General features: G+C 38.5%; 1 protein-coding gene across 11 annotated transcripts in view; it reads left to right on the plus strand.

Moving 5' to 3' along the window:
• Positions 1 to 14,085, plus strand: part of DISC1 (DISC1 scaffold protein) — a 208,207-nt gene that overhangs the window by 61,703 nt on the left and 132,419 nt on the right. For all 11 annotated transcript variants that reach the window (XM_054821736.1, XM_054821737.1, XM_054821746.1 and 8 more), the window contains 3 exons: positions 327 to 477; positions 3,773 to 3,902; positions 7,142 to 7,377. In XM_054821736.1, coding sequence (XP_054677711.1) covers positions 327 to 477; positions 3,773 to 3,902; positions 7,142 to 7,377 — 517 coding nt within the window. The remainder of the gene's footprint in view (positions 1 to 326; positions 478 to 3,772; positions 3,903 to 7,141; positions 7,378 to 14,085) is intronic.

The raw sequence follows: 14,085 nt of genomic DNA on the forward strand, positions 1-14,085 counted from the left end.
AGGAAAAGAGCACAGATGAGCCAACTTTGAGCCAATTCTTTGGAGCCTTACTGAATTAACTCTGTGAAAGTGCTGGGAAGCCTGCAGTTTTGTCTTTGTCATCGAAGAAAGTAGCATAACGTCCTGGTTATCTGATGTTTTCCATAGCAGTCTTAGTAATTCATCCTTGAGCAAAACAGACCAATATATTTTTATCAAAAGGGGAAGAACCATCTGTGAGGTGGAGTTTACTTTTTGTTGATCAACCTCTTTTCTTCTCTTAGGTAAAATGGAACCTTCTTGTCACTGTTAAATAACTTTTTTTTTTTGTGATATTTAATTTCTAGCTGATAAATTTAGACGGAAACTGGAAGAACTGGAGAAAGAGAAAAATTCTTTAAAATTTCAGCTTCCTTCAAGGCATCCTTCAATTAGCAGTTTTTTGGACAGGTTCGTTACACAAGTTCAAGCAGCATTGCGCTGGGCTGCCGATCATCGGTAAGTTTGTTGATTCCTTATTTATGTATATATGATGCTTCTCTTTTTTTCTCAAAATGCGGAATACAATTTATGAATAATTTTGATAAAGAGTTTTAAGGACCTTCTAACATAGCAATATGAAGCTTGTGAACCCTCCCCACTCCCCTGTTTTTTCCTTCTACAATTCTTTCAGAATTGCCCTGAAAAACATTGATCATGATGAACTAATGAATTAAATGGAACTTTTCTCACTGATGTTGAGTGGGAATGGGATTGAATCCTTGACATGGCAGCTTGAGCATACAACAGCAAGGCAGCTTGAGCAACGGTTCCCCGTGGAGTTAATTCTGATGCTCCTTTTCAGGCAATGAAAGGATATTTAAATATAAAGTAAAAACAGCTTCATTTTTTATATGCATAGATCTTTGGGAGCTTTCTTTTATGCGTCACTTGTTAGGTGGCAGTAATGTGCTCAGCACTGTACAAAGTCACAAAAATAAATGCTCAGCCTTCTCTTGAAGGGATAACAACTTCAAAGATTGGGGGAACGTGAGATGTGTTGGATGACCCAAGGGAGGTAGTTAGCTTAGGAAGAAGAAGTTGTCTCTATTTCTAGGTCTTTCTTCAGCTATGCTACTGGTTACTGTTGTTAGAAGTAAGAGGACTCTTCATAGGTATTGGAAGCTATTCTCAAATGCAGTAGCACAAATTAAAGAAGAAAAACATTTTGTTTTCTGGCAGCTTGTACATGTAAAGACTGCAATGTGCTAGTCAATACATTTGGGTGTAACTTTTTATATCCATGAAAATTGGATAAAATCAGTACAGATAATAGGATTTTATTGAGATATTTGAGACTTTTAAGGATATTTTTAGCCTCTATAGTATTTAGTAATGAGGCAGGTTTAAACCAAACTGCACTCCCTCAGTACTGTTTCCTTCTACCTTTTGAAGCCCTAAGAAGCTGTTTTACCATTCCTAAAAGATTAGAATACAACATTCTGTGTTTTGTGGTTAAGATGAGTTCACATATGCATTAATTTGTAGTAATGATTTTGGCTTTAGAGGTGGTGTTGTCTTCATTGAGTCACTAAAGCATCCTTGAAATACGTAGTCTGCTTATTTTTTTCCTATATAATGTATATATAATTATACATATAAAATATGTATCATCTATATAATATACATTTATTGAAAGTGTTCCTGTTCTTTGTATGATTATATCTGTAACTCTTCTCTTTGCACAGGTGTGAGAGCAGTGCCACTTTTCAGGGTCAGATGAATATCCTCTTCACTTTCCTGTCTTGTGCACACTCCTTTCTTTGAGTTTGGCTGTTGTTGTGACACCCTTTCTTTCTCTCGCTTGATTCTTGTAGCCTTTCACACTGCTTTGTGGTCTGACTCTTGTTGATGCAGCAAGTGTACCCTTTGTCTTCAGTAGGGGTGTTTAAAATTTTTCTGTTTCAACAGTATTTTTAGATAGTACAGGGTGGAAAACACATGACCACTTCTTCAAGGAAAATTTGTAGGCTTCAGCTTTTATTTTCATTTTGAATCAGAACAAAACCAATATAGCTGAGATTTCTCTTTTTCACCTGGAAAATTAAAAAGATGATCAGACTGTCCCCAGAAGACCAGATCATTGCAGTTTTCCTGTGGTTAAGCCAGTCTCATCTTTTTGCAAATAAAGAAACTTTTAAAATGAAAAGTGTGTATAGCAGGTTGTTTAACACGTGAGACTGAAATTCATGCCCGTTTTTGTTTTACTTGATTAAATGATGAGATGAATTTTTAAGTGAATGCATTCGGTGTAGACACAGGATATTGGGGGCAGGTGGTAGCGGCCAAGTTTCATGATGCTTAGCTTAGGAACAATATTGTGTTTGTGCAATCACCTAGGTTTGGTGAGATCAGAGAGATCGTTTCTGTTTCCTCAGTACCAATTAGGCAGATGATTTCCAAGGAGGTTCTGAGAATAACCTATGTTTTTATTGTGGAATGTTTCCTAAATTTTGACCAGCACTCAGAAATTTCTGTTGCATACGGTGCTCAGAAAGATGCAGCTCTTGCTAAAAGAAGGCTTCAGAGCTGCTGGGAAGTGCGGTCAGCTGGAGCCGCAGCAGTCTATAATGATTGTAAGGTACATACACAGTGATGGCCCAGCACCTCATAACACGGGTGTCTCTCTGATCTATTTTGTTATTATAGAAATACAGTTACACTGTAATTATGTCTATTTTGTTTAAGTATTAATGCCATTTATTTTCGTGCTAGAGTTTTATTTTGCTCTTTAGTACATTCTTCAGCCCGTAGAGAGGGAGTAAAGCATGCGTGCCTTCTGATGGTCCTGCAGAAGAGATGGGAGCCTCTTGTTCTACACACTTGTTAAACAGCTGTGCATGGAGATCATAATTGTGTGATTAATTATGCTTAAACCAGACTTGAGATGCATGTTTTGTGTGTGGCATGGATGTATTTGCTTTGCAAGATTACGATGGGAAATCATGCTTCAAAAACATCATTTGTTTGAGACAGTATTTTTTTTAAGCAAGATATTGAAATGCATCCATACCCTTTATGTGGAAATGCCTGCACTTGCCTCTAGAGGTGGACACAGAAATGCAATTGGCCTTGCAAGCATGCATGCCCCTATGCAGGAACGTGCAAGACAAAATAGGTTTGCATTGTTTGCAGGTGCATTCTGAGAGGCTGATTATAGACTTGACACTTAATGTAATGCCCTGATTACCTTGGGGTCCAATCATGCAAAGATTTACAGCTGAGGGTTATACTGTGAGGAATCCCACTGACTGCAATTTTGAAAGAACTCGCTGTGCAAGAGGGAAGTAAAATTTGGCATCGTGGAGCAGACACTCCAGATGATCTCTAATGTAGTCTCCAAAAGCTGACAGAAGCTGCAAAAAGGGCTTTGGCAAGTTTCTAAACTTCTGTCTAAGAGAGATTTTTCTCTGTATTGATAGAAATTACATGCCTTAGTTTTGTCTCTTTCAAGGCAGTGATGGATAAATTTCTGAAATATGAAAAAGCTGGGGGAAGCCTAAAGCTATACAAGTTTTCCTTTTTCCTTCTTCAGCGTGTTGTAAAAACAGTGTAAATGTTTGAGATAATAAAGGAAGATATGCCAAGGAAAAATCTCTTGTTCTCTAACTGTATCTGTTTAAGATGTAATCATTCTGGTGGTGGAGTGTTATGACTCAGAAGGTAAAAGGTAGCATTCTGATCTATTTAATCTTTGAGATGTCGATACTCAGTGATAATGCTAATTTTTAGCTTTTTGTCATTTTTTTCAAAGGGTTAGACATGAAGAAACCCAGCTTTGGCACGAAAACGAACATAAACTTTGGAGATCCACTTACCAGGAGAGGACACAGGTTTCGGCCACAAAACGAAACCAACTTTTTCAAGAAAAGAAATGGTTACAGGTAACAGGACTGCAAAGTTGTCTATAGAACCAGTGCTGTGTGGGGAAAAGCTTGTAAGCTGTCACACAGAATTAAATAAATTTATTGTAATAGCGACTTTGCTTCTGTGCAGCAATTAGAGCCTTGGCTGTAGTCCAGTTGATAATCTAAGTGATGATTGGAGATGGCAGCCACAGGAGTTGTGTTAATCTCATTACAGAGAAGCAGAACTGGAAGGCTTGGTGGCTTGTGTGCATGCTTTAACTTTCCTCATTATCTTTTTAAGTGTGCTCTTTATGTTCTAATTTGCCGTTTCAATATTTTGCTGATCTTCAGAAGTTATTTGAAGACAAAAAATTTTGAAAGAAGCAATCTTTCATCCATTTCTGATTAGAATTTACCATAAATGCATGATTTACCAGCTTTTGTTCCTGAAAGATGATTGATGCGTTTCATAAGGATGAAGGAATCATCACAGAGCAGTTGGCATTTGCCAACAATAACTTTACACTGACACGTGATGTCACAACGTGGTAATTTGGCAAATGGAATATTTTTAAGATGGCTTCTTTCCAATTTTAAGTCTGCAAGCCTTTTAAGCAAAATTTAGCTCTTTCTTTTCACTGTCCTTCAAAAATCTCAGCTTACTGTCTAGTACAAGTCTTTGTTTCATCTCCTTTTCAACCTTGGCAATCACACTCGGCAATGTGATATCTTAGAGAGCTAGTAGGTCTAGTTGTCTCCCCCCCCCCCATGACCTTGTCTTGAAATCTCATTATTTTTGATACTTTTCTTCCTTTGGTGAATCAGATAGTATAATTATCTGTGTGTTTTGTATACACTTAAATACACACACCCGCACCCCCCCCCCCCCCCCCCCCCAAAAAAATGGAGAAGAGCATCTTAGATAGATGGCCATTAGCAAAACCTTAGTTAGATGAAGAAATGACTTTTCTATCCTCGTCATCACCTTTTTATGTTGTTTGGATTTATTTCATCAACATATAAGAGCAGACATAGTGTAGTTCAACATTGTCAGTGTCCAGAAAACTATTTTTGATAATCTAGATATCCAGCTGGCCACCTCAAGCTATTAAACTGAAAACTGCTGTACTTAAAGTCCACACCAGCTAATGCTTTTATACTCGCTCTTGGTGAATCTTCATTATTATCTAGTTACACTAGGGATAAATTAGCCCCATCGTTGTACAGGCACGCTATTTATGAGCATTTGATCAAAATTATCATGAATTTGAGGTTCTGGAGAAGGCTGACCTGTGATGTTTGGTGGTTCCCAGCATCCCTCATTGATTGTTCCTGCCCAAAATCTCACAGGATCTGAAATCATTATTTTTTTTTTCCTTAGCCCTACTTTCCTTTCCTTCTACCCTCTCTCCTGTTGGTTCTGCATTTGTCTTCAGGGATTTGAGAGCCCGTGTCAGTATCTAAAATGTACGTATTAATGTTTCTATTGCAGTCTGTACTTCCTGGAGAACACCAGACCATAAGTGAAGCTGGAGGCTTACAATCAGTAGTGATTAGCTGTTGTGTTAGAAATCTCAGTTTAAACTCGAATCCACAAAGTAAAACTCCAGTTTATGTTTAGTGAGCCGAATATCATCTGCTGCTCCATGCTGAGACTTTAAGTCCTTTTTATCTGTCCCTGGAGGCTGATCAAGAGGACATTAAAGGCTTCTTCGCGTTTCTGGAAAAGAACGTGAGAGAGTTCCAGTTTACTGACTAAAATTTCCATTCGCTCAAGAATGCCTGTGAACTATTCCCGAGCAGAACAGCTTTCTCTCCATGAATGCAGATTGTGTGCTTCTGGTATCTATTTATGTTGTAAAAACATTTCAGTGCTAAAAGTGTGTTTGTAAAACCAAATTCTGTTCATATCCCTTTCTGTTCCCATGTAGGTTGCTTATTGCAGTGATTGCAATTACTACGTTTTCAAAGAATATGAAGGTCTTTGTATTAAGTGGGGCCTATTAAGATTTTGGCAGTATTCCCAAGCCAGTAACACAGAAGCAGAATTGTCCTTTGTGCACACTAAAAGCCTGATTTGAGACTGAAGGAAACAAAACTGATGTTTTTGACCTGCTGACCTTTCTGTTCTTGACAAATGCCTGTGGGTTGAAACATGGACCACTGTGTTCTCTTGTCGCTAAATCTATAACCAAAAAAAGGAGGAAAATAGTTGATTAATCTAGTGTGCAGCACTAATATAAGTTGCAATTTTTGAGCCAGTCAGCCTTTTAACATGCAAGGACTGTTTCTTGTTTTAAGTGATACTCGGGGAGCTTGTTGCGGTGCAACAAACTTGAAAATATGTTTGTTGACAAAATGAGCACTAATGAACTAAACTTCACTTAAATTACATTGAAAACATTAAAATAATGTTAAGATTTCAAAGTGAAGCACTCAAAAAGCAAAGAAATGCCAGACTCAATTATCTGTGCAAAGTATATATGTTTTATGAGAGTCTTTAATTATATGAGCATGCCTTTTTTTCCCTGGATCCCTGCCTCATACATTGTTCAAGATGGAAAGTGCTTCTTTAGATATTCAGAATATCACTTTATCTTCATTACTCAGTATTTGGCCCCAGAACCCTTTTACAGTATGCCACTCAAACCCTCTTTTGGATGCAGCTTTATTAGTTTGTGAATGGGCTCTTTTTACAGCATTAATCAACATGGCATCTGAGTGATTCATAAACCACTTAATTTTATCTCCATAACATCACTTTGGGTGAAGAGATATTCTTACTGCCATTTTACAGAGAATGAAGAAGTGAATTACTGTAAAAAGCTACACGGTCATTTCTAATGGCAGTTTTGTAATGCCTAGTTATTTACCTGAAAAAGGTTTGGTGTGTGTGTTTTTGGGTTTTTTTGGGGTGGTTTTTTTTTTTTTTTAATTACTCTTTGTAGCTGGATGGAATATGGTCAGAGCATGGAATTATGAGCTTTGATTTTTGCTGGGAATCTATAGATAGCACTTCAGAGACCCCTCTTGTTGGTTGTATGGATAATGGTAGACATTCAGGCTGTGTGTGGAGATAATATTTTAAGTGGCTTGCAAAGTTTCACAGAGACTGTAAGAAATGTAGAAATGCAATCAAATTCTTTCATTTAATGTTGTGCGAACTTGGACAACCTTAATTTGTGTTACTCCTGAGACTTGTACTGCATTTTTCTAGGGGCAGAGGGGTTTCTTTAACAGGATTCATAGTAAACTCAGGCTTCTGTTCTATGCAGAAAGAAATTGAAGACCTCCGAGCAAGACTGACTGTATTAGAAGCAAAAGATCAACAGCTAAGAAGAGAAATTGAAGAACAAGATAGGCTTATTCAGTCACAGGACTGTGAACTCACTGCTTTACTTGGCTGTGTTTCTTTGAAAGAACTACAGGAAATAAGCAAGGCTGTGGATGATATTTTAGCATTCTCCTATCAAATTCCATTCAGTCTGGATCTTCCAGGGACAGTAAAGAGGTATTTAAATTTCAATATGCTGTCAGTGATGTAGAGTCTTGTATCTTCCCAATGTATTGTTGTATTGGCTGCCAGTTGTTTTCTTCATAATTGTGCCAGCTAATTAGCTGGATTCAGACACTTTAAAATTTTCTAAGAAGAGATGTTGAAGTTCTAATATTAATATACTTCTTCAGGAAGGAAGACTTTGTAGTTATTTAAATGTCTTGCACTTAATATTTTTTATGGTAAAGAGTCACCTACAGAAAGTATATGTATCCATCAACTGTTAATACCTATCATCAGTTTAAACTATTTCTTGTTAACTGATGGAATTTTTTCCCCAGCTCGGTAATGCAATAATTACAACATATTTCTCACAGTGAAAGTGTGTACGAGGCACCATCCAAACAAGTATTAGAGATGCTTCTTGCTTTAGTGAACTTTCAACATAATAAAGTCTGATGTGATGAGTGTTAGACTTAGACAGTGGACTTGAGGTAGTGGGGGAAGGGATACAGCATGAAGACTTTTGGGACACCTACAGTGCATTTGCACAGCATATTGTTCCTTTAAATTGAAAAGTAGCTACTCTTGTTAACTTTTTGGAAATAATCTCATCTGTATTTACAAAAGCAATAGAAGTGCTTCAGGGCCTAAACTGTACTGGCAGTCAGTGGGACGTTGGTGATGGAACTTAGAAAGTGTTACTGCTGCTGTGTCACCAGGACAAAATAAAATTCCTGTTTATCCTAACTTGCATTTCTTCCAGATAAGCAATAACTACGTTGCTTGCAATTTTTTTCTTCTTTCATGTTTATTGGATTTAGTGTGGTTATATTAACATTCATGAGAAATTGCTGCTCATGTGTGCTAATTTATACAGGTTTTTTTTTAAGTCAGCAGAACGTTTCGTAGAGGACACATTCCTTTCTTTTGAGGTTTGTTTAAAATTTTAAATTAGGTTATGGGAAATAGTTTCTTGAATTAAGTTGGTTTGTTTTAATAGTATCTTGTGCCTGTGTTTCCAAGATTGAGGAATAAAAGGTCTCAAGCAGTCTGTCTGAGAACCTGTGCTTTGATTTGAATTTTTTCTTAGTTTTGGATTTACTTACAAAAGAATATTTACATTTTTTCTTTTCTCTCGCATTGCTGATGCAACGTTTGAGTTGCACTTAACTCTTTGGAGATGAGTTAAATTAGTACTGGTTCAGGAGGAACTTGCTCAGAGTTCTTTGCTCACCAGCACCATGAATAACACAATGACTTGAGGAAATACAGGCATTCGTTATGTGAAGCGGGTTCAGAACTTTAATGAAGATTTAGAATTAATTTCTTTCCTTTCTGTTCATTTTTAAAAGATGCCTTGTGAGGAACTCTTCTGTTTTAGTTTTGTTTGTTGATCAACTTTGTGTCACCAGGGCCAATGATTGGGTGCTTCTGCTCTCTATACCATAGCTGGAGTTCTCCTATTGCAAGTGGGGACAAAATAAATGCTGGTTTGGGCTGCACAAGTAAACACGCATGTAGGCAGGCATCTGTGACGGCCTTTCAGGAACAGTTTAAATCTCCTATGTCAGGTTACAGTTGTGTGCTCTTGTCAAACCCCAAAGCCTTTTCTGACCAGAACTAACGGCAATGATGTAGATGTCCACCTATGGCATGGTCACGTGGAGGCTAGAGTCCTTGGTACGGGCTAGAGTTCTCTGCGTTAGGTCCTCTGCAGCTTGTCTGGATCTGAACCTGCAATCTCAGAGCAAGCTCTTGCCTGCCAAGGATTTCAGTGTCCTGACGGGGAGTGTGCTTCATCATAGTTCTTAAGCTGGGCCTTAATGTATCCAGGAATGCAAAGGCAGAAATCTGGCAAAAGGCCAGAAAGCTAACAGGCAAGAGGAGATCTGGCTCTGGGAGGGTGAAAGTGGAGAGGATTAATAGTTACAGCACTCAGCTAAGATGAGAGAGAGACCTGGTGGTCATAGTTGTTGAGGGAATTGGCAACTCCATCGATGAAGTGCTAGATTTTTTTTTTTTTCTTCCCCTCCTTCTTCTCAACTTAAAAGCGATGTGAGCTGGTAGGAATGTGTCACAACCTGGCTGATGCAGCCTTTCAAAGAAGCCTCAGTGAGTACCACTGCCTATTCAGCAGCTTCTCTCCTCTCTGCAGGAGATAGTGGCTGTTTCTGAATTAAAAACACCTTGTAGGTGTTTCCTCTCCATGATGTGGCTTCTTGGTCTGGTAAATCCCTTTCAAAAATCTGCCCAGGTGTTGTATATGCTGTGCCTGCTGCTCTATTGAAAAATGCGCAAGCTGCCTTGGGAGCACAGACTGAAATCTCCAGTCCAGCTGTGTGACTCAACCGCTTGACTTTATCATGTGGTCCTTTCCTTGCCTTTGGTTCTCAAATCTCTTCCCCAGACCACTTGCTACTTTAGGTGGCTGAAAGCACCCCAGGGCTGTGCTTGCACGGTGGTCAGCAGGCACATGTCCACCATGGGTTCTCTGCCACTTCTTGCTTTCAGGGCAGGCTATATATCCAGAGGGACTGAGGGGAAGAATATGTTCCTACAATGGTTGCAGTTAATTAATAGTGAGAGTTAGGCTCACTGTTAAACTGAAAAAAGTGATGGGTGTCTTCCTTTTAAAGCTGTGCAGTCTATCATACCTCAAGTACAGTGATCTTATGGCTGCATCCAGTCATGTTCTGTTCTCTCTCTCCATAAGATGAAAAAGCAGCAAGCAGATAGTAAGACATCTGGTGTGGATATACTTCCCATGTGCCTATAGGCATCCCTTGCATTGTCATACAATTATAGAATAATTTAGGAGGTCATCTTGTCAAACCCCTGCTCAAAGCAGGGCCACAATTTCCAAGTGAGGTCAGGTTGCTCAGGGCCCCATCTGTCTGAGTTTTATATATCTCCAAGGATGGAGATTTTGCAGCCTTGCTAGGCATCCAGCATTTCATCACCCTTGCCATGAACTTTTTTGTCTCGCATCTAGCCAGAATTTCCCTTGTGGCAACTTGCATTGGCTTATCCTAAATCAGTACTTCTTGTGAAAACAATTGTGTATTAGGTAACAGGTTAAAATACTGAACGAGGCCAGTTCAGCATGTTAGTTTCAAATTCCAAAGTCTTGGGATATTTAATGTGAAAGAGATTTTTCTGGAAATGTACACTTTATTTTATGAATCATTGCAGAGAGAAAAAAAAAGTCTTCTAAAGTTAGGGCTATATGTGTGAGAAATAAAACTATTCCTTACGCATGTGTGCTAAAGATCAGTGTTTATGTAGAAAGTCGTTCAGTGTTGATGGGCTGTAAACGACAAGCTCCTGGGTATTGGTTTGCAAGATGCTATGTATTTTTACTGACTGGCGCAATCCAGTTAGAATAGTACTGCTATAATGTGCTTTTGCATAATTATTTGTTGGGTGTGTGAATTGCAGTCGGCACTGAAATAACACAGGGCTGATGTGAAGCATCTCTTAAGACAATCTGTGCTGTAATGAATCGCATTAAGTGGCTTGCAGCTCACTATAAAATACAAATTATTTTGTTTTTCTTGGCCTAAATGCTATTAAATAGCAACTTATTAAAATAAACGTCAGGGAACGTGAAAGAACATCTTAAATGAAGAATAATTGCCCAGATCAAAGTGTGCAGAAGCAAGAGAGCAAGTCAATGTAATATTGGGCTGAGCATTGTTTCTAAGCTTATTTTTCTTGTCAAACATTGTTATTTTCAGGAAGATTAATAATCCTTTGTTTTGTCTTGTTTATCTTCAGTATGTGGTGGACTTTTTGAAAACAAAAAGCCTTTGTCAGTAACAATAGCCTGCTTTGAATTTGAAGAATTGAGAAATGTTAGACACGTTACCCTGGGTCCTTTCCTTGAGGGCTGTTGGAAGCTGAGGTTAAAACCTGGCCGGTTAACGTGCAAATACGTTAGCTTGTGTTCTGACACAGATTCTCATAGAGGTCGAGACCACAGAATGTGGCCATTTTGCTCACCCAGACAAGCCTGATTGTCCTTCATAAGCTAAAATATAAAATGAGGAAATTGCAGTGCAAAAGCTCAGTTTGCTTGCGTGGAGATGTGTTGAAAAGGTGGGAGCAGCTGGTGGTGTGCGCACCACCACATGTGTCTGTGTTTTAGATAAAGACAACATATTGAAATTGAAACAGAACAGGTCTGAGTGTTTCAGTGTGAAGTACTTTCTACTGGAGATTGCAAAAGGTAACAAAATATTTCATTTCCGTATCCACTACAGAAGAGGACACCATTTCAGAAATACATGTTTTTAACTGTGTAACTTGAATCTTCTAATTATAAAGTAAGACCATGTAAATTATTTGACTTACTCTCTTCAGTACCTGTTGCTTCCTTTTTTTTGTTTCTTTTCATTTCACAGTGAAAACTGGGGAAGTCCGTTATACTACTTTTCATATTTAGTTTTATTTAGCATGTTCTCTTTTGGTTTTATCCATATCTACAGATGCACGTGACTGTACAGCACGTTATCCTTAAAATAAATTGCACAGTTCTATCTGGACTATTGTCTGGGCACTGAATGCTGCTTGAAAGAAAGAAATTAAATTAAATATCTTTCAAAATATTTGAATACTCCACCTCTTTTTCCACCCTTCCCATGGAATGATTTTTTAATTAGTAGGAATTTGTTCCACAGTGGGTATGTGGGATCTTCTGAAGATAGGGAAATTCTGTATATTAGTTACTATAGTATTGTCATGGCCAGTGGCACAAGGAACTGAATTTGAAGTTTTATGCAACCAGTTCACTTTGCTTTAGTGATGCCTGCAGCTCATCTGACAAAGATTAATTCAAAGTGAAATACAAATGCTCAGGGGGTTGAAAACCTTATTAGTTGGAATATACTCAAAGCATTCAGCAACTTCATTTGAGGCCAAAGCCTGATAAAGCAAAAAAAAGTGGAGTATTTTTAGATAATTTGGTTTACTTGGGAAAAGTTGGGGGGAGGGGAGAGGAAGATTTATACATAGTTTCACATAGTAACATAGAAAAAGTGCCGTTCAGGATGGGCTGTCATGTACTGTCATTAGGAGAGACTGCTTTGTATATCTTTTGTTGTTCTTCAAAATGTATGTCCACATGAAATTTATAGTCAAATTAGCAGTTAGCAAGCTATGTGAAATTACTGAAGAAATCTGAATGCAGCTATGTTTATTCTTATCAGCCTTTTAACAAAAATCTTAGCTTTGAAGAATTGTATTTAGAAAAAGCAAAACAAATTCCACCTTATCCTTTCAAAAAGATATCTGTTGTTTGCTGGCTAACATGCGGTCTATCCAGGAAAGTCCTTTTTAAATATGTGATTTGAGGTTTTCTTTGGCTATTTGTGTGAAAATGCATACATATCAAAAATATCCTCTGAGAATAGAAGGGTAGCACAAACACAAAGAGCAGAAGATGAGCTGGCTTTATAGCATCAAAATGTTCCTACTACAGTGCACAGGCTGCTCATGGTGCTGACTGTTTGCTGAGCATGTGTGTGGGACAGCACAGGACTGAATTGTACTTTTAATGCCACATACTTTCAGAGTCTTTCCTTCCGGGTCTACTTCTTGGGTTGTTTGGAGCTTTTTTTATCTGCATTTTTCCTGATTTCATAAGCTTAGTAGTGCTTAATTACAAGTAGAAAGTGATGTTGGTAGGTAGGTTCAAGGGAAAATAGTCTAAAATATTTTTTTAAAGATCATCTTAAATATTTTTGGGAGAGACTTCTATGCTGTCTTAAGAGTTGGACTGTGAAGACCCTGATGGTTTAGTAGACCTCTAAGCACATTGCATCATTATATAACTTCTGGCCTCATTTGGTGCTGCGACTAATTAGCTGGTCCTGGGGCTGGCTATACACGGAGCTGTTTTCAGCAAGTCACTCTGGCTTTCACCTTCTCATACAACTTCTGGGTCTTTCACTTGGTGGGTGATTTTTCACCATACCTCTGCCCTAGGAGGATGTCAGCAATCCCGTGGTGCCCCCTTGGCAGAAAGGCTTTCTGCCCTTCTGACCGGACTTTCCTTCTCCTGCCGTCAGTTGTCACTACCTGATAGCCACTTGCCTTCCCAAATACAGTTATATTTTACCAGCGGTGGTGTAAGCATGTGCGTTTGTGTGTGTATATGCAAGATCCGTGTAAGATTCTTGCTCCTGTGCTGTGTGAGAGGATAAAGCTTCTGAGCTCCTTCCTCTGTACTCTTCCCTACTTTGTATGGCAATCTTTCTTCTTTTTCCCCTCCTTAAAAATATCTGTCTCTCTCACACCCACACCCACTATCTGTCCACATAGTATTGCTGTAAAATATCAAAAGTCCAGGGAAAGGATAATATTAAAAAGGAATGCAAATACATAAAATAGGTGAGAGAAGAGAGCTTTTCTCCCTTTGTTTCCCTCTTATAAATATACATGATGAAATGAGTGTCTTGAGCTGTCAGATGTGCAGAGAAAACAGGTAACTTGTGTAGTGGCCACCACAGCTTCATCACCGAGTAATGGGAGCAAAGAAGAGAGCGCTCTTTGTCACCTCACTAGTTCAGTTATGTAGCTTTGCAAGTCTGCAGGAATTGAAAAACAGTGTTTGCATATGAAATGCACCATGTGAAGAAGTGCTGCACAGCCCCAGAAATTGCTCTCCCTGTTGTTTACTTCTGTCCCAGTCATAAGCTCTGGGTATGGGAGTCTTCAAGG

Source organism: Grus americana, chromosome 3 (genome assembly GCF_028858705.1).
Source record: "Grus americana isolate bGruAme1 chromosome 3, bGruAme1.mat, whole genome shotgun sequence".
In the NCBI taxonomy this organism is placed as follows: domain Eukaryota; kingdom Metazoa; phylum Chordata; class Aves; order Gruiformes; family Gruidae; genus Grus; species Grus americana.